The sequence below is a fragment of the Calidris pugnax genome, unplaced genomic scaffold (assembly GCF_001431845.1).
Source record: "Calidris pugnax isolate Ruff unplaced genomic scaffold, ASM143184v1 scaffold180, whole genome shotgun sequence".
Classification (NCBI taxonomy): domain Eukaryota; kingdom Metazoa; phylum Chordata; class Aves; order Charadriiformes; family Scolopacidae; genus Calidris; species Calidris pugnax.
The window spans coordinates 1,148,120-1,165,533 of NW_015090916.1; the positions used below are offsets into that span (position 1 = coordinate 1,148,120).

The 17,414-nt window shown below is 52.9% G+C and overlaps 1 protein-coding gene across 1 annotated transcript in view; it reads left to right on the plus strand.

Annotated features, from left to right (window-relative positions):
* CEP164 (centrosomal protein 164kDa) overlaps positions 1-17,037 on the plus strand; it is a 39,155-nt gene extending 22,118 nt beyond the window's left edge. The window contains 19 exon segments of the mRNA XM_014949629.1: positions 1,257-1,475; positions 2,644-2,775; positions 4,427-4,643; positions 5,223-5,300; positions 5,558-5,689; positions 5,981-6,103; positions 6,576-6,719; positions 6,881-6,964; positions 7,153-7,221; positions 7,541-7,719; positions 8,192-8,318; positions 9,601-9,668; positions 9,814-10,021; positions 10,867-10,974; positions 12,013-12,127; positions 13,204-13,536; positions 13,994-14,060; positions 14,168-14,290; positions 15,167-17,037. Of these exon segments, the coding sequence (XP_014805115.1) occupies positions 1,257-1,475; positions 2,644-2,775; positions 4,427-4,643; positions 5,223-5,300; positions 5,558-5,689; positions 5,981-6,103; positions 6,576-6,719; positions 6,881-6,964; positions 7,153-7,221; positions 7,541-7,719; positions 8,192-8,318; positions 9,601-9,668; positions 9,814-10,021; positions 10,867-10,974; positions 12,013-12,127; positions 13,204-13,536; positions 13,994-14,060; positions 14,168-14,290; positions 15,167-15,266 (2,626 nt within the window). The 3' untranslated portion in view covers positions 15,267-17,037.
* Positions 17,038-17,414: the final 377 nt, after the last annotated feature.

Consider the following 17,414-nt stretch of genomic DNA (forward strand, 5'->3'; position numbering starts at 1 on the left):
GGCAGCGAAAATAGACAACTCCCAGGACAGGGTGGTGGAGAAGCCATCTCTGATGTGGAGACCAGCACAGAGTCTCCCATTTTCTGTTGGGAATTGTGAGTAGTGTCAATGTGTAAGAGTTGGCCTGATCTCTTTTTAAGCAAGAACTGGGGTGAAAGAGGAGGATAAAAAGGTGGAAGTGGCTGAATGGCTCTGCAGAGCAGATAAGTGACACCTTCTGTAGCTGTCTCTGCAGCTGGCCCAGAGCACGTAGCCTCAGGGGGGAGCACTGGAAAAGCAGGATTTTTCCAGACCCCAACTACTTTCCTCTGTCTTTTTGCTAACGGCTGCACAAGAGACCTTTTCCCTTTGAGTCAGGGCTGTGATACTGGGGCTGTTACTTCCCTGATCCCTGGCAGAACAGAAGTCCCTCTGCCTCACGCTAGTGGTCTCAGAGCACGCCGAGACCTTGCTGCTCCAGCTTTCCCTAGCACAGAATAAGAACCTTGCTCCTACACTAATCTTCGCTTTCCCCTTCAGCCTCTCTCAGACCTTATAATTTTCCTGCTCTCTGAAAAAAAACTTAATTAGAAACAGATTGGTTTAGAATTTTTGGAGTGCTCAGGGCTTTCTGTTGCCTGGAGCTGGCGAACTCCCAGCGCACTTTAGATGGCAACTGCAGAAAAATACCTGGTCCCCCAGAAGGGCACTGCCAGGCCCTGGGCTGCCAACAGGGGCCAACTGCATCTGCTTTGGCAGCCAAAGCCAGGACATCGTCGCTGCTCCATCCTTCCTGAAGCCGAGCTGTGCAAGGTGAGCTGCAGTGGGCCAAAATACAAGTTGTTCCAGGCCTGAGCGCTGCTGGGGCTGGGTTTAACTTCTCAGAGTTGCTCTGGGACTCAGTGCAAGGGCTCACCCGTGGTGTGTGGGGGCATCTCCAAGCTGTCCCCTGAGACAACACGCTCCTCAAAACCCCGAGCACGTGCTGTGTGTTCCCCACCAGCCTTGTAAAGACTCCTTTCCTGTAGCAAGCTTCTCTTCTCTCTGTTCCCCCCTATGCTGCTCTTCCTTATACCCTCTGCAGCCCGTGGCTGCAGTCTGGTGGGATTCCGTGTGGTCTGTCCCTCTGTCAACTGTGAAGCTTCTAGAGGAGGTGGCTCTGAGATTTTTTTTTTTTTTGGTTTGGGGTTGATACTGGTTGGGGGATGTTGCTGTTCCTCTCGTGTTACTTAGTTTTCTGTCACCCTTTTGCCAAAGGAGCCTTCTCTTTTTGGTAGGCGACCAGAGAAGGATGTCAAACACAAGCAGTCCTTGAACCAGCCTAGCAAAGAATCCCTGGAGGAAATAGCCAAGGAGCTGGAGACGGAGCTTGAGCAAGAGAAAATGCATTTATTGCAAACAAAGCAGGAGAAAATTCAGCAATTCCAGGAGGAGATGAGGCAGCAGGAGGAGGAGGAAGCTGAGAAGCTTCATCAGCAAAAAGAAAAATCCCTCAGGTACTTTCCTTTTTTACTCCATCTCCCCCCTCTTTCTCCCCTGAGCCTCTCCTGGAAGGGATTTCACTGCCGGTGGCCACAGGCTCGTGCTGTTACAAGCCACCTCCTTGGAAGCAGTGCCTCTTTGCAGAGCTGTGGGCAAAGGAGGCAAGAAGGTGGCTTTTGGGGAGGAGGAGCATGGGCCTCTCTGCCTGGCACAGACAGCCTTGTGTGGGAGGATCTGCACGTCTCCTGCAGTACCAGGACTGGGAATGGGAGCGTTAGAGGGGACGAGGGGACCCCGGAGGAACACCCTGAAACTCTAGTGCTGGGTGTTTCACAGAGGGACTCACAGACAAGGCTGTAAGGAATAGGACATGGATGTCTCTGAAACCCAGCCAGAGCGTGAGGGTCTGATAGCCATCCAGGGAGTGGAACAGCACTGGGACCTGTGTCCTCTTCCTGGGGGATTTGTCTCTTAAGGCTTGTATTTTATTTGAGGTGGCCTTGATACTTGTGTTCTTGGTGCACTGAGCCAGCCAGAAACACTGTCTTGATGTGAGATGCCATGAGATGCTGTTCTGGGTGCAAAGGAAGACACAGAAACCACACCTGGAGGGAAAATGTCTGTGCAGCAATAAAGCAGTAGTAAAGAGGGTGTCAGAGGGAAATACAAAGCTTACAGATGTGCTAATGCAGCCAGGTACCCCCACTGGAGTCTGCTTTCATTTAATAGGACCTAATATCCAGGACCTGGATATTAGGAAAATTTTTTTCACTGAAAGGGTTCTCAGCCATTGGAATGGGCTGCCCAGGGAGGTGGTTGAGGCCCCATCCCTGGAGGTGTTCAAAAGACGGGTTGATGTGGTGCTGGGAGGTCTGGTTTAGTGATGATGCTCCTTGTTTGTTGTGTGGGTGTCTATTTTTGTCAGTTGGGTTGACGGTTGGACAAGATGATCTTTAAGGTCCCTTCCAACCTAGAAGATTCTGTGATTCTGATTTCATTTACCTGGGAAAAAAAGCCCCAAGTGCCACCTGTACTGATGTAGCGCGTTCTAAAAATGCACCGCAGAAGTTTGATGCTCAGGGGCTGTCTCCCATGCCAGCAGCTGGGTTCAGGAGGCAGGAAGGAGAATTAATGGTCTGAAACTTAGGTTGTTTTTTTTTTTTCTGGCTGCTCATCTCTCAGGACTCTAAAAGAAGATCTGGCAAAGGCTTCTGAGGAGGAAGAGCTGTGTGTCAGAAAGGCAGAAGCTGAAAGACTCTCAAAGCTGCGAGCAAGAATCGCCTCGGAGACCGAGGCGGAGGCGCAGAGGATAAGGTGAGAAGTTCTGCTGCCATCCCTGGGGGTGTGCACTCTGCTGGTTTGGGGGGGAAACAGCTCGTGTGCCACCAGAGAGCACTCAAAGCAGAGGTACTTGCCCTCCTGAGCCCCCCATAGCTGGTGCCCTGACTACGATGCTGTGCGTGCAGGGGAGCTGTGTGGTGACAGAAGGTGAAACTGCTGGACCTTCATGGTAACAGCTCTGCTCCTTGGAGCTGATGGAATTTTGCTCAATAGATGTGGTACTTAAGTGTCCTGAAGTTGCTGTGAAGTTGGACCAGGCACGGCTCTGGGGCACGTAAATGACAGAAATGGCATCTCCAAGGATGGCAGCGTAGCTGGGTTTGAGCAGGTGTCTCCTGGCTCTCACGGCCTGTGGAAGCAGTTGGAGGAGACAAAGAAGCAGACACTGGAAAACTTAACATTTTCCTATTTCTTTTTTTACTTAGTTGACAGATATGTCTCCACCTGACTGCTTTGCTGTTTATTTCCAAGGCTTTAGTTGATACACCGTGAATCTGTGCTGTGGTTCTCAGTTTCTTCTGGCTTCCATGTCCTGTCCTGTAGCAGTGTCTTCTCTCAGTTCTGGTTCCTCAATGGAGTCCAGTGGTAAAGCACCAAATTCTGACTCGCTTCTGTCTGTTCTTGTTGCAAACCTACCAGGGTTTACCTGGGAAAAAAAGCCCCAAGTGCCACCTGTACTGATGTAGCGCGTTCTAAAAATGCACCGCAGAAGTTTGATGCTCAGGGGCTGTCTCCCATGCCAGCAGCTGGGTTCAGGAGGCAGGAAGGAGAATTAATGGTCTGAAACTTAGGTTGTTTTTTTTTTTTCTGGCTGCTCATCTCTCAGGACTCTAAAAGAAGATCTGGCAAAGGCTTCTGAGGAGGAAGAGCTGTGTGTCAGAAAGGCAGAAGCTGAAAGACTCTCAAAGCTGCGAGCAAGAATCGCCTCGGAGACCGAGGCGGAGGCGCAGAGGATAAGGTGAGAAGTTCTGCTGCCATCCCTGGGGGTGTGCACTCTGCTGGTTTGGGGGGGAAACAGCTCGTGTGCCACCAGAGAGCACTCAAAGCAGAGGTACTTGCCCTCCTGAGCCCCCCATAGCTGGTGCCCTGACTACGATGCTGTGCGTGCAGGGGAGCTGTGTGGTGACAGAAGGTGAAACTGCTGGACCTTCATGGTAACAGCTCTGCTCCTTGGAGCTGATGGAATTTTGCTCAATAGATGTGGTACTTAAGTGTCCTGAAGTTGCTGTGAAGTTGGACCAGGCACGGCTCTGGGGCACGTAAATGACAGAAATGGCATCTCCAAGGATGGCAGCGTAGCTGGGTTTGAGCAGGTGTCTCCTGGCTCTCACGGCCTGTGGAAGCAGTTGGAGGAGACAAAGAAGCAGACACTGGAAAACTTAACATTTTCCTATTTCTTTTTTTACTTAGTTGACAGATATGTCTCCACCTGACTGCTTTGCTGTTTATTTCCAAGGCTTTAGTTGATACACCGTGAATCTGTGCTGTGGTTCTCAGTTTCTTCTGGCTTCCATGTCCTGTCCTGTAGCAGTGTCTTCTCTCAGTTCTGGTTCCTCAATGGAGTCCAGTGGTAAAGCACCAAATTCTGACTCGCTTCTGTCTGTTCTTGTTGCAAACCTACCAGGGCAGAGCAAGAGGCCGCGCTGCAGAAGCTAAGGGAAGAGTGGGAATCCCAGCAGGTGATGGAGAAGGAGAGCCTGGAGAGGCAACAGCAGCTTGTCTTGGAGACAATGAAGCTGGAAATGGAGGAGGCTCAGCAGAAAGAGAAGATGGGGCTGGAGGAAGAGAAGGAACAGTTCCTGAGTGAGCTCAAGGAGAGATTAGAGAGGGAAAAGAAGAAGGTGAGATGTTTATTGCCGGCTGGGGTCAGACCCACCCTCTTTATGCTGACTTGGCTTGCATTGCAATGCTGCAGTGTTGAGATGAAATAAAATAACCATGACTTACTTAAAGTGTACAGGGAAGATGCTAGGCATGCTGTTAGAGGCATGATTGATGTGGGGAAGAGTCACCCTCCAATTTTCATTACAGTGGTGATTAAATAACAATTATTTAAATGGCCATATTGCATCTGAAGAAAGGAGAAAGACCACTGTGTGTCCCTGTCAAGCTAAACCCAGCCACTTCACCAGCTCTGAAGGGCTCTGTGGCTGCTGCCTTGCTCCTCCAGAGCCTGGGGGTTCTTGAACAGAGGCAGTTCATAGTCCTTCCAGCACAGCATGAGTGAGATCCTTTGGGATCTCCTGGGAGGGAAAGCACATAGAAGGTGAGGTATGTTGTATGAAATCTGGATTGAAAGGGATTTACCATTGTGCTTTTTTGGATGCTTATGGACAGACATTAATTGCAAGTGCATCTTGCACGGCATGTCCTCACACACAGAGGTTTTCCAGCAGACTGTCTTGTTCCTGTTCCTCTAGGCAGCAGAAGAGCTTGAGAAACAGTTTGCAACTGAACTCCAGCAGTTGAAATCTGCAGCAGAAGAGAAGCATCGTAAGGTAAAAGATGATGTCCTTAGAATGTAACTGGTTTCTTTCCCCACACTGTCACCAAAGGTGACCAGGGAGGGTGGCATTGATTTTTTTCCACTTCCTAAACGTGGTTCTGGTCTGGCTCAGCATTTGGACATGCTCCAAGCAGGGGGTGGTGAGACTGCACACACGAGTCTCTGCCGTGCTGCTTGCTCGCCGTAGGAGAGCACTAAATGGATCTCCTCAGAAGGGTGACAAGTGTCTGTGGGTGGCTTTCATGGCAGGTCACTTCCAGCCTGCAGTCCCAGCTGGCAGAGGCGCGGAGCGGCGAGGAGGCTCAGCTTCATGAAGACTTGCAGAGAGCAGAGCAGAAAGTGCAGCAGAAAGCCTACCGAGTGACAGAGTACGAGCGCGAGGCAAGTGTGCTCCTTGGGCTGCTGAAGGGTCTTCAGCTTCTCTCCTTGGGTGTTCGGTGGAGTTTGAGAGGCCGTGTCCCCTTCCTAGGGGTGATAGTGGGTGCCTTAGGAGAAGGGACCCCCCTGCAGTATCTGGCCCCATCAGGGTGCTTGTCTTGTACTACCCAGGCCACAGCCTTGTCCTATTTTCTGAACTCCAGTCCTTCTGCTCGTGTTGCTCGAGGTAGCTGTCCTGGGGGACTGCTGTAGTGCTGTGGTTCTGACAAACATCCTCCCGTGTCCTCCCTGCAGCTCAGTGAGCTTCTGAGAGAGAAACGCCAGGAGGTGGAAAAAGACCATGAGAGGAAAATGGCAAGGATGAAAGAGGAGCACCAGGAGGCCCTCGCGGGGATTCGGGATCAGTATGAGGAGGAGGTACGGTTGGGGAACAGCAGTTGGGCTGGCACTGCTGCTTGCTGGACCTGCCCATCTCAGCCACTGCTAGAACTGGAAGTCTCCTTCCTTCTAGGAGAACTGTAAAGTGAATTCGGGCTGGGGTTATAAACTGCCAAAACATTATCTGTGCAGGGAACTTCCACGTTCATGTGTGGACTTCTGTACGAGAAGATTGTTCCTATTTCTGCAGGTGTTTTTCTGGGAAGCCTTCTGCCTCCCACCTCTGACTATAGAGTCAGCAGGGTGTGACACAACCTCATTTTCATGGGTTGTTTCTTCTTTCTTGAGCCCTTCCCTTCAGTGGTGTCCCTGTAAGCAAAAGGGGCTTTAATCTGCCGAGTTTGGTGTTTGCTCCCTGTCCAGAGGGCGCGTCCTGTGTGCTCATGTCAGCCCCTGGAGACACCTGCGCTTCACTCAGCCGCTTTCCTCCTTTGTGTTTTGGGACAAACAGGAGAGAAAGCAGAGAGCAGAGCTGCTGGAAGGCCTGCGAAGCGAGATGGGGCGACTCCGACAGCTTCATGAAGTGGAGCTGAAAGCTCTGCAGGCGGAGCTGGAGGAGCGTCTGACCGCCCTGCAGCACAGGCACAGGGAAAAGGTGAGGAGAAGGCTTCATCCAGCAGGTCCTTGTGTACCGTGACACCTCGGTGCCTCTGTAGCCCAGAGGGACACAAGGACACGCATTCCCAGTTTTCCTTGTTCCTCCTGGTGAGTGAGGAACTTGGGCCGTTCTCTCTTTAACTTGGCACCTCTGTGCAGGAAAGAAAACTCCAGGATTCAGAAAACGAGCTTGAAATGCGTATGAAGAACATCCAAGCCAGATCAGTGCAACTTCTGAGCCAGGTGAGTCAGCCCAATAGAGGGAGGGGAACTTGTGTCTATGTGTGTGGGGGGTGATAAAGCAACACTGCCAACAGTCCTCAAGGGTTTTGGAATGGTCTTGAGGCGTAGGCCTGACCTCTGTCCTGCCCATGCTGCTCAGCACCAGCAGTCTCCTTGCTCTGACACTCACCTTCCTCATCCCTATGTAGGAGGAGTCTCTGAGGAAGAGAAGGCAGCAGCTGCTGGATGAAGACAGACAGACTGAGTTGGAAAGAGATGTACGTATGCCTGAGCTTGGAGAGCTGCCGTGCTGCTTTTGGGGGTGAGGGCAGTGCACTGGTACTGTGGATTTAAAAAAAATAATGAACTGTAGCTTCTAAATTGTGAGTCTGAAAATCCCTCCCTGCCTCAGCCTGGAGTGCCATCCTGCTGGGAGCTTGATTAGCTCTGAACTGTTTCCCGAAAAAGAAGAGACAATCCTGTTCTTCCAGGATTTGTCTGTACATTGGTAGCTCTGGGACCTCCTGTGAACCGTGCAGGCGGCAACTTGTGTGCCTTTTATTTTGGTGTTAGGGAAATTACTGTTTTTCCTCCTAGGAAGCTGCTTTCACTTCTCAGCTCCGGCTGGAGGAGAGCAGGAAGGAGCACGCCAGCCTCCTGGAGTCCATCCGGCAGCTGCGCAGGTCTCTGGAAGAGCTCCAGGACCAGAAGGCTGAGCTGGAGGCCCAGGTGGACCTGCTGCAGACCCGAAGCCAGCGGTTGCAGAAACGGATCAGGTGTGTGGATGAGAAGTTCTCTCTAATGCAACAAATCTGCCCTGTGCCTCTGGCCAAAACCTCTCTAACCAAGCCCAGACCTCCCCCTTGCCCTTGAACTTCTTGTGTGCTGGGTCACGTTCCTTCAGAATCCTGATGGGGGTTTTACTGTGTGTTGAGGGCACGGAGGTCCTGGGGTCTGTTTCCAGATCTCTTCATGACTTGCTGTGAAGATGTGTCCCTTTGCCTCTGCTGCTCAGGTTCACTTCTTGGTCCTTCCCCCATCTGTCTTGTGAGGTTGATAAGATGCTTTGAGAGGGACACTGAAATGCTCCATACCACCCCACAGAGCCCTACTGGTGTTGTCTTGCCCATCTGTGGCCCTTTCCCTCCTGGAAACTGGAGGTCACTTTGGACACCAGTGCAGACAGATGACTGGGCTGGACAGACCTGTCTAATCAAGAGCTGCCACTGTTCCCTTTCCTTGTGGCAGTGAGCTGGAGACAGTGGTCAGGAGCAAACAGGAGACTTTGAAAGAACTGGAGGCAGAAGAAAGCGTGGAATCTCCAAGAAGGAATGCTGAGCTCCACGTTGAAGACCTGAGAGAAACCACTCAAGCTGTGAGTAAAGCAGCCAGCAAAGGTGTTTGCCTTGTGAGAGCTGAGATTCTGATCCGAGTTCAACTCCCTTGAAAATCCCAGCTCTTGTTCCTTCTGTGTGAACTCAGTGGAGAGGCAGGGCTGCCTTTTTCTTTGCCAGGGGACAGCAGTATGTTTAGTATTTTTGATGTCTATATATGATTTCTGTGGGGATAAGGAGTGTGAAACTATTGAAGTTCAACAAGGACAAGTGTAAGGTCCTGCACCTCAGGCAAAATTAACCCCCTCCACTGGTACAGGTCAGGGGCTGACCTGCTGGAAAGCAGCTCTGCAGAGAGACCTGGGAGTCCTGGGGGACAACAAGCTGCCCGTGAGCTGGCAGTGTGCCTGTGTGGTCAAGAAGGCCAATGGTCTCCTGGGGTGCATTCAAAAGAGCATGGCTGCAGGTGGAGGGAGGTCATCCCTCCCCTCTGCTCTGCCCTCGTAGGGACACATCTGGAGCACTGGGGTCTAGTTCTGGGCCCCCCAGTTCAAGAAGGATGGGGAACTGCTGGAGAGAGTCAGAGCATCTTCATGGCTTCCTCTGGACTCGCTTCCACAGGTCCATGTCCTTCTGGTGCTGAGGACTCCAAGACAGAACTCAAGGTGGGGTCTCCCAAGAGCAGAGTGGAGGGGCAGACCCCCCCTTGTCCTGCTGGCCATGCTGCTGGGGATGCAGCCCAGGATGCTCTTGGCTTTCTGAGCTGCTGTTGCACATTGCCAGCCTGTGTTGAGCTTCTCATCCAGCAACACCCCCCAGCCCTTCTCCTCAGGGCTTCTCCCAAGGCATTCTCTGCCCCGCCTGGATTTGTGCGTGGGGTGCTGTGACCCAGGTGCAGGACCTTGCACTTGGTCTGGTTGAACTTCATGAGACTGGCACAGGCCCACCTCTCTGGCTGTCCAGGTCCCTCTGGATGGCATCCCTTCCCTCCAGTGTGTCACCACCCGAATGACACCACTTGGTGTCATCAGCAAACTTGCTGAGGCTGCACTCAAACTGCTGTCCGTGTCTCCAACAAAGACGCTGAAGAGCACTGGTCCCAGTACTGACCCTTGAGGAATGCCACTCGTCACTGGTTTCCACTTGACATTGAGCTCTTGAAATGTCTTGTTATATAAAAACCACCCCTGGCACTGGTTTTGGGCCTGGGCAATACCGTGGTGATGTCATTCTGAATTTGTGCTCCTAGCTGGATTCTGGGGGGTGTTGGGGTTCTGTTTCCCGTTCGTATTTGTTACTCTTTGAAATGTTTCAACTCCTCAGCCTTCATCTGGAGACCCAGCTTCCCCCGGCTCTCAAAGCCCCGAGGATGGCAACTTCCAGTTTGACCAGTGAGTATCTGCGTGCCGGCTGTTTTGGGAGAACACTTTTGCTTTGGTTTCACAAGCAAATGTTCTGACAGTCGGTTTTGGGGAGGGTGCTGCCTGAGGCCTGCAGGGTGGCCCAGCCAGTGCAGAGCCTGTCCCTTCCCCGCAGCGTCAGGAGCTACATCTCTGCCGAAGGGATCTCCCTGAGGAACGCCAAGGAGTTCCTGCTGCGCCAGACCCGCTCCATGAGGAAGAGGCACACGGCCCTGAAAGCTGCCAAGCAGCAGTGGCGCCAGGAGATGCAGAAAGCACAGGAGGTGGTGCAGGACCCCGACAGCTCCCAGCTCCTGGAGGGGGTGCGCAAGAACCTGGAGGAGGTGAGCCCCCGAGGGTTGAGATGTTGGGCACGGTGGCTGCAGAAGTGGATCAGCCCTGGGATGGATTCCTGGCTCTGCTGCAGTGACAGGCAGCTGTGGGTCTTCAGTCCTCCTCAAAATCAGATCTTGTGTGTCTTTTATGACAGATATGTAGTACTCGCCCTCGCTTGTGTCACCTTCATCATAACACAAGGCTCTGATAGAATAGTTGTTGTTCTGTTGTGTGCTTTGGGTTGGGAAGGCTCTGTGAAGCAGTCACTGCAGCGTGACCAGCATTCAGTACCTTGCTGGATTGCAGGAACTTGTTAATTGGAGCTCTTGGGACCTCAAAAATGGAGAAAATGTCTGGTAGAGGGGAAAAAGGGATTCCCGTGTCATGCAAATCCTAAAGTAGAGGAAGTGACAGATGTCTGTCCTGTCAGTAGGTACAAGTTTGTGGCTGTAGCTCTACAGTGACCTCACTCTTGCTTGGACAGGGGCTCTGGAGTCTCTCTGAGTTCACTCACCAACTCTGATATGCCAACCAAAGATGGGGAAGGCCATAATTTCCTTCACTGATCACAGAGAGCATTCATGTTTGCTGAACCAAAGTTGCTGACCCTGTTGGGTGCAGGGTCTGGAAATGAAACCTCTTTTTCCTTGAGGAGAACTCGCTTTGAGACGTTCTCTGCCCTCTGTGCCCTCCACTCCCCATGTTCTCAAAGACTTGGGAGCAATTTTACTCTGACAGCATGATTTCCTGTGCTGAGTAGAAGTGAAATAATGAAACTCACCCGAACCACTAGTGCAGATTATTTCCTGTCATCCTTGTTAAATTTTCCTCCTTGGCTGTTGATCCACTGCAGGAAGCGAAGCAGCTGGACAAGATGAAGTCAGCCATGCGGAAAGGGCAGGTGCTGCTGAAGAAGAAAGAGGAGAAGCTGAGCCAGCTGGAGTCCTCGCTGCTGGAGGAGGTAACCACCAGCGTGGCTGTTCCTTGGGCCTGCCCCGAGCTCTCGGCCCCCTCCCCTGGGCTGGAGTCTCGGCAGGGCTTTTGGCCCCCAGGAGGGCTGTTCCACTGGTGGTCAAAGACTGGTGTTTGCCAGCAGAGCTGGATTTTAGAAACACGTTCTGAGGGCAGAATGGTGTGTCTGTCTGAAGGGTGGGAGAGGAGGCTGGTCACAAAGCTGGAGAGAATGACAGGCTGAATTGACCTGTGACCCCTGGGATTCACTGGACCCACAGCCAACAGCACGGGGGATGGATGAGCACTTGCAGAGCTCACTGGCTTGTGAGAAGCTTGTTTGTTAGGTCAACAACCAATGGCTATGGAAAGCAGCACTGCTGTGCTGAAATATCCTCCAACATAACCTGAAACCTCACATCAGGATGGTTAGATGTCCATTTAACTGTCTGAGTCTCGGTCGGGATGGCAAGGACTGTGCCTTCCCTCTGCTGATGGCATCTGGGCTGGGTTCAGCGGGTGGCTGCAGGGTGAGTACAGAAAGCAGCACCATGTGAGCCCAGAGACAAGGGCAGGTCACCTCCTGTGAGCTGGGATGGAGTCTGCTCTCCTGACCAAGGCGAGCCCTGGCATCTCTTCAGCTCTGCCAGGGACCATGGCCTTAGGCAGGGCGGCAGCAGACGTGAGAGCAGGAGACCTTTGATGGTCAAGCACTTGTCCTTGGTGCAAAGAGAGAACCCAGCCCATGGGAGAGTTTTTGAGGCTTATTTGAAGCACAAAACACTTTGACTTCTGCCTAGAAGGGCTCATTCCCGTGGCTGTTAGATTTGGCCCCTAGTGCACATGTGCTGCTTCTAGAGACCAAGCAGCCTCTTGGGTTGCAGATTTTGCTGTCAGGGACTGAAGAGGAGTTGGCCTTCACTTGCCCTTTGTCTGTCTGTTCCATCCAGCCTGTGCAGACGAGCTGTAGGGCAGGATTCCAGTGGCTTTTATGGTTCAGGGACAGAAGAGCAGGTTTCATTTGCATTGTTTTCCTTCTTGTAACCAGCTTTCAGACGAAGACACGCTGAAGAGCGCTGCGTGCAAGAAGGTGGTGACTTTTGATCTCAGCAACTCTGAGGACACAAACAGCACGTCCAGTGTAAATCTGTGTCAGCCTAAACGTAAGTGCCTGCCAGGCTGCATGGGCTGTGCCCAGTTTGGAATTATTTAGACCTTTTTCTGGCGTTGCCTCTCGCCTCTGATGTACCTTCTGTTGTTCTCACTGGTGCTCGTTAGCGTTTCAAGCAGGTCTGTAATCTGTGACTGGGACTGCTCTGTATAGAACACTTTACAGGCAGGAAATAGACTTATTTTTTTTTCAAGCAGTGGCAGGTGAGAGGGACAGAATCTGTCTGTGAATTTGCCTTTTAAATCTCTACCTTTTTGTTTTGAGAGTGAATTATAAAACCTGGCTTCAGCTCTTCCCTCCGTGGTTGCTGAGCTGTTCCTGCTCCTCTGCAGGTTCCTGGCCTTCCTCTTCCTCACTCTCTGGCAGGAGAGGCTGGTGTGGTTCCTGCTGCTGCTTGTGCTTTTGCTGTTTGCCCTGAGTTGCCTGTAACGGAGTTGTGCAGGGGGGCAGGAGGGCTCCCCACGCACAGCCAGGAAGGCAGGAGGGTTGTGTTGCTTGCGGGAAGGCTGGCGAGGCTGGAGCTTAAAGAAAACTTGGAAAACATCCCCCCGGCGACAGACTGACAATCTGTCCAGTCTGGGACTGTCTCTCTGACCCTGATCAGTCAAATATCTGCAGGCACATGTGAAAATGAAGAGTTTTCTCTTGCCATATGAGAGCCCTTGTATCAGCACAGTCCTCCTGGTCCTACCTCCAGCCTGGCTGGTGGCCTGGAGACCTTGGCTCTTTTTGAATGTGTGAAGTGTAACCAGCCCATTCTGCCTCCTGCTCAGTTTGTGGGGGTTTTTTCATGGAAATGAAGCCTGATTGCCCGTGCCAGGGGCAGGGTGTGCAGTGCTGGGGCTTCCAGCTCTTGAAAGCACTTGCTGTTGGCAAGGGGATGGCCGGGATGTTGATGGCTGCACGGCACAGGGTACGGCAGGACTTGGAGGGACGGATCCTGCTCAGCACCCACTGATCAAACCCAGCCTGGAGCACAGCATGGTGAAAAGAGAGCCTCCTGCCAGGCAGGCACTGTCTCCTCTGCTTTCCCAGTGATCCCTCTTTTCCTCCCCTCTCTTCTGCCAGTTGATTTGGGAACCGATTTGCGGCCTGCCCCGCAGTCGGACAAGATCCAGTACCTGTCGGAGTCCCTGCGGCGTATCACCAGCGAGCTGAACGGGGTCCTTGGTGTCCTGGACTCCCTGAGCAGTTGCCAGTCTCCACTCTTCACCTCCACGCCCTGTGACGGTGTCCCTCTGTCTTCATACACCTCCGTGGCAGGGCTTCAGGCCAGTGGCTCTGGGGTGTCCCTGGTGAGCCCCTGGGCCTGGAGCACCAGGCTGAGCACCGGGCGCTCCTTCACGGCGGGGCAGGCGGTGGACACCATCCTGGCAGAGAAATGGCACAAGTATTTCCCAGGTGAGTCTCCTGCTTGGAACCCTCCTGCTTGCTCCTGGGACTCCGGATCCCAAAGCCCTGCGAGTTCTCCCCAGCTCCTCCCGATGCTGCTGAGGCCAGATCTGCTGATGCTGCTGATGGAAGGGTGCTAATGAGATAAAGAAGGAGAAAAAGGGTTTTTCATTCCGAGCGGTGCAGCATATGGCTGATCTTGTCATCTTGCTTCTGGAGCAGCTCAGCCTTTAATATACACCCAAGGCAGCAGTTAAAGAAGGGAGTGAAAGAGGAGCCTGGAAAACCTCCTGAGAATTGCCAATAGAGTTCAGTGTCTTGGTTTCCTTAACACCACTGTGTCCTCCGGGGGGGCTCAGCTTGTAGGGACTGTGTATCTGGAGTATGAGAAAGCAGATGCACCCAGATAGAAAGACTGTGCCTGTAAAATTTTTTGGGAGGCCTGTATTTAATGTCTGTTTTCCAGGTGGGTTCCCATCGCTCAGTGAAAGTTCCAAGCCTCTGGACAACAAGCTGGGATACGTACCTGCAGAGTAAGGGTCTTTTTTTTTCCTTGAGTTGTTGTGTTGTTGTGCTTTTATTGCTCTTTTATTGGTTTTTATTTCTCACCCACTTGTGCTGTCTCTCTCTCATGCAACAGTGAGCAAATACGGCTGTTCCAGCATTCCCAGTTCCAGAGCCGCGGGTCGGACGCGATGAGTATTCAAGGAATGATAGAGACCAACAAGAAGTGGCTGGAGGACTTCAAGAGGGATTCACAAATGTATCCTTAGCCCGGGTCTGGTCTTTAATTGCGCTCCAGCTTCCTGCAGCAGGTGGGAGGAGACAGCAGGAGGTGAGCGAGTCAGGAGCTCGAAAGCCTTGAAGAGCAATTTGGAAGCCTCAGCCTCTATTTCAGTGCCCAGTTCTGCAAAGCAATATGGTGTTCAGCAGCTGGAGCAGGAGTGGCCTGCTTGCTCTTTTTTTTTTTTTTTTGAGCTGTACTTGACAGAGAGTCTTTTCCCTTCCCCTCGTTGTGCTGTGATCCTCTTTAGTGTCACTGCTCACAGCAGTGGGAGCTTGTAATGTGAGATGGTTTTAAAAAAAACCAAAATTAGAGTGCAGAATGGAGGAGGTGGCAGGGGAATAGGGGGCCTGGTCTCGTAGCCTGGTTTTGGTGTCATGGATTCGGGGCAGGGAGCAGTGTCTCTGCCAGGGGAAGGTGCCTGGAGTCCCCAGGACCTGGCACATGGGGTGGCCTCGTGGCTGGGCAGGGAGGGCTGGAGCCCTGCACCTCTCCCTCCACCTCGGTTCTGCGCGGTGTCGTAACGTGGGTGGATCTTCAACTGGGTGGGATGAGACCTCCCAGTGCTATTAGTGGGGATGTTTCCAGCCCTGTGTTGTAACAGCATTACCGGGGCTGTCGCTGTCCCCTCCACAGTCTGCACTGAAATTAGCAGCAAATCCCTCGGGCCTCCCGTAGCGCAGGGTGCTCCTTTGAATTCCCTAATCCCCCTCTAATTCCATGGGGCTTGGAGGCAGCAGGCTAAATCCAGCACGTTTGCGTGGAGCTGGCTCCTGCCCCTCGGGTCCTGTCCTGCTGCCTCTGCCCGTCCTCATCCCTCCCAAAACCCCGGCGTTTCCTTCACCCGCCTGCCAGACCTCTCTTCCCAGGCACACAGAAGCCCCCCGCCAGCAGCCCCAGCCTGCTGCAGCTGGGACTGGATGAAAACAGACAAATTAAAGTCTACCATTACTAAAAGGTGGGACTTGGCTCTGGAGAGATGGTGGCTGAGGCCCCTGTGGTCTCCCTGGTGATACTTGGGGTTCCAGCAATGCCCGGCCATCTCCAGCCTCTCCTTGTGCTGTGCCCTTGAAATAAAGTCTCTTTACAAGAGAGCGGAGGAAGGAGGAAGCGAACTTCCCAGGTGGATTCTTCTAATCCTGTAATGTGTCCAAATATACTTTATAGACTGTTTAATCCAGTGGTGAAATATCAGGGCTTCAATAAATCAACAGTTCCCTCATTAGTATTCCGGCAGTCGTGAGCCAGAGCCATGAATCACGGAGGACTTGGAGGAACTGGTCAAGGGGGAGGACGTGGATCCAGCGGAGACTTCACTGGAGGAGACGTGGCAGGAAATGAGCCCGCACCGATGCCCAGCAAATGCTTAATTGCAGGTGGGGCAGGACATCTGGCCTCCACCGTGTGTGAGCAAGGGGAACAGGCAGCCAAAGGGCTGTGGACTCCGGGGACAGAACGGCAGATCCTGACTCTCAGGGAATGTTCCTCTCTTTTTGGGGTGGCAGCAATAGGAACTAAACCAAGTGTGGCTTATCCTGGTGGATCTGGGAAAGCACTCCCTGCTTCCCCCTCCTGCTGCGCTGCGGGAGCTCCTCTGCCACGTTACGGATGCTCCGATGGTGACGTGGAGCGGGATGGTGCCCGCTGGTGCAGGAGCTGTTGAGGAACTCAGCCTAGTGTGAAGGTGGAGATGCAGCCCCAGCTGCGTCCCTCCGTGCCCTGGGGAGAGGGAGCAGAGCTGGGCTCAGCAGCTGGGCTCTCCTTCCAGCCAGCAGTGCTGGGGGGGCCGGGGGGAGCCTGGTGCCCTGGGGACAGCGGCTCTCACCGTGGTCTCTGGGGGGCTGGGGACACGGCGGAGGGGCTGGGATGCATCGTTGGAGCTCAGCTCTGAGCTGGCAGGGTGCTTTGCTCTGCGGGTGGCTGCGGTGCTGCTCCCCTGGAGATGCTCCCCTGGAGATGGTGTCTCCAGAACGTGTCACCATCCCACCAGGACGTGCGGAGCTGGGAGGGGGCAGATGGTGCCGCTGGAGCCACCGGGGAGCCACCGGGCTGAGGCTCTCCCACTGCTGAGTGGGAAATGTGGTGTTTTGGTTGCCTCTGTCGGTGTTTCCTCCGAGCTGACTTTAAATATTGCATGCTCTAAAAGAAGGCTGAACCGCTTGTCTGAGGGAGGCGGCTGCGTTTCGAGGGATCCCATCTGTGAGGAACCATCTCCAAAGCTGCTCCCTCCGGAGACAGCGGGTTTGGGAGGGTGGGGAAGCTGCTGCTCCTCACCTCTCCGTGCCGGTGGTGTTCCTCGTGGGGGCTGAGGATGAGCAGGGCAGGGAAGCACAGCCCCCTCCTGCTCTGCTTCCCGGGCGCTGGGTTCTGGCAGCGCACCAGCTCACGCTGAGCGTGGCGGGGGGATGTTTACATGCAAATAGAAATATATTTTTGATGAGCATCATTATAAAACCCTAAAGAATGTCTGTATAGATATATATATATTTTTGTTTGGTCTGTTAGAAATTTTTTAATTCCTGGGCCGGCCTTTGTCCTTGGGGAGCTGGATCCCCGTTGAGCGTGGGGGGGCTGCCAGCTGCTGTGCCCAAAGCCTCCTCGCTGTGTGCGCAGAGGGCTGTGTTAGTGTGGAGAAACGCCTGCTTTCTTAGCAATAACCTGGTCTGAAACGTGTTCCTCTCTCTGTTTAAAACCTGTATCTGGTTTTGTACGCAAATTAAATCTCCAGGAGCCTGTTTTGTATGACAGTGATGTTTGTAGCTATTTTTTTTTTTTATCTTGTTGAGATGTTCTGTTGTAGCCCTAGATACCCAACTTCCCTTTCACATCCTCCCCTCGCTTGTTCCTGGGTTATTTCATGTTTTGTCTGGTCAAGGTCACTTCTGGCGATTTCCAAGGCCACTTGAGCTCGGTGTGGCTTTGTCACCATTATTCTGTGAAGTGTCTGCCCAGGGCAGGGAACGCAGGGGCAGGTAGAAAGCTGAAAAGCAAAACTACAAAAGCAATTGTTGGTGGGGCTTTCAGCTGACAGGGCGGCTGCTCTCGGGCTCGGATCCTGCCCTTTTCATACAACTCTCATCCCTCTCCTTACAACGGTGGTCTC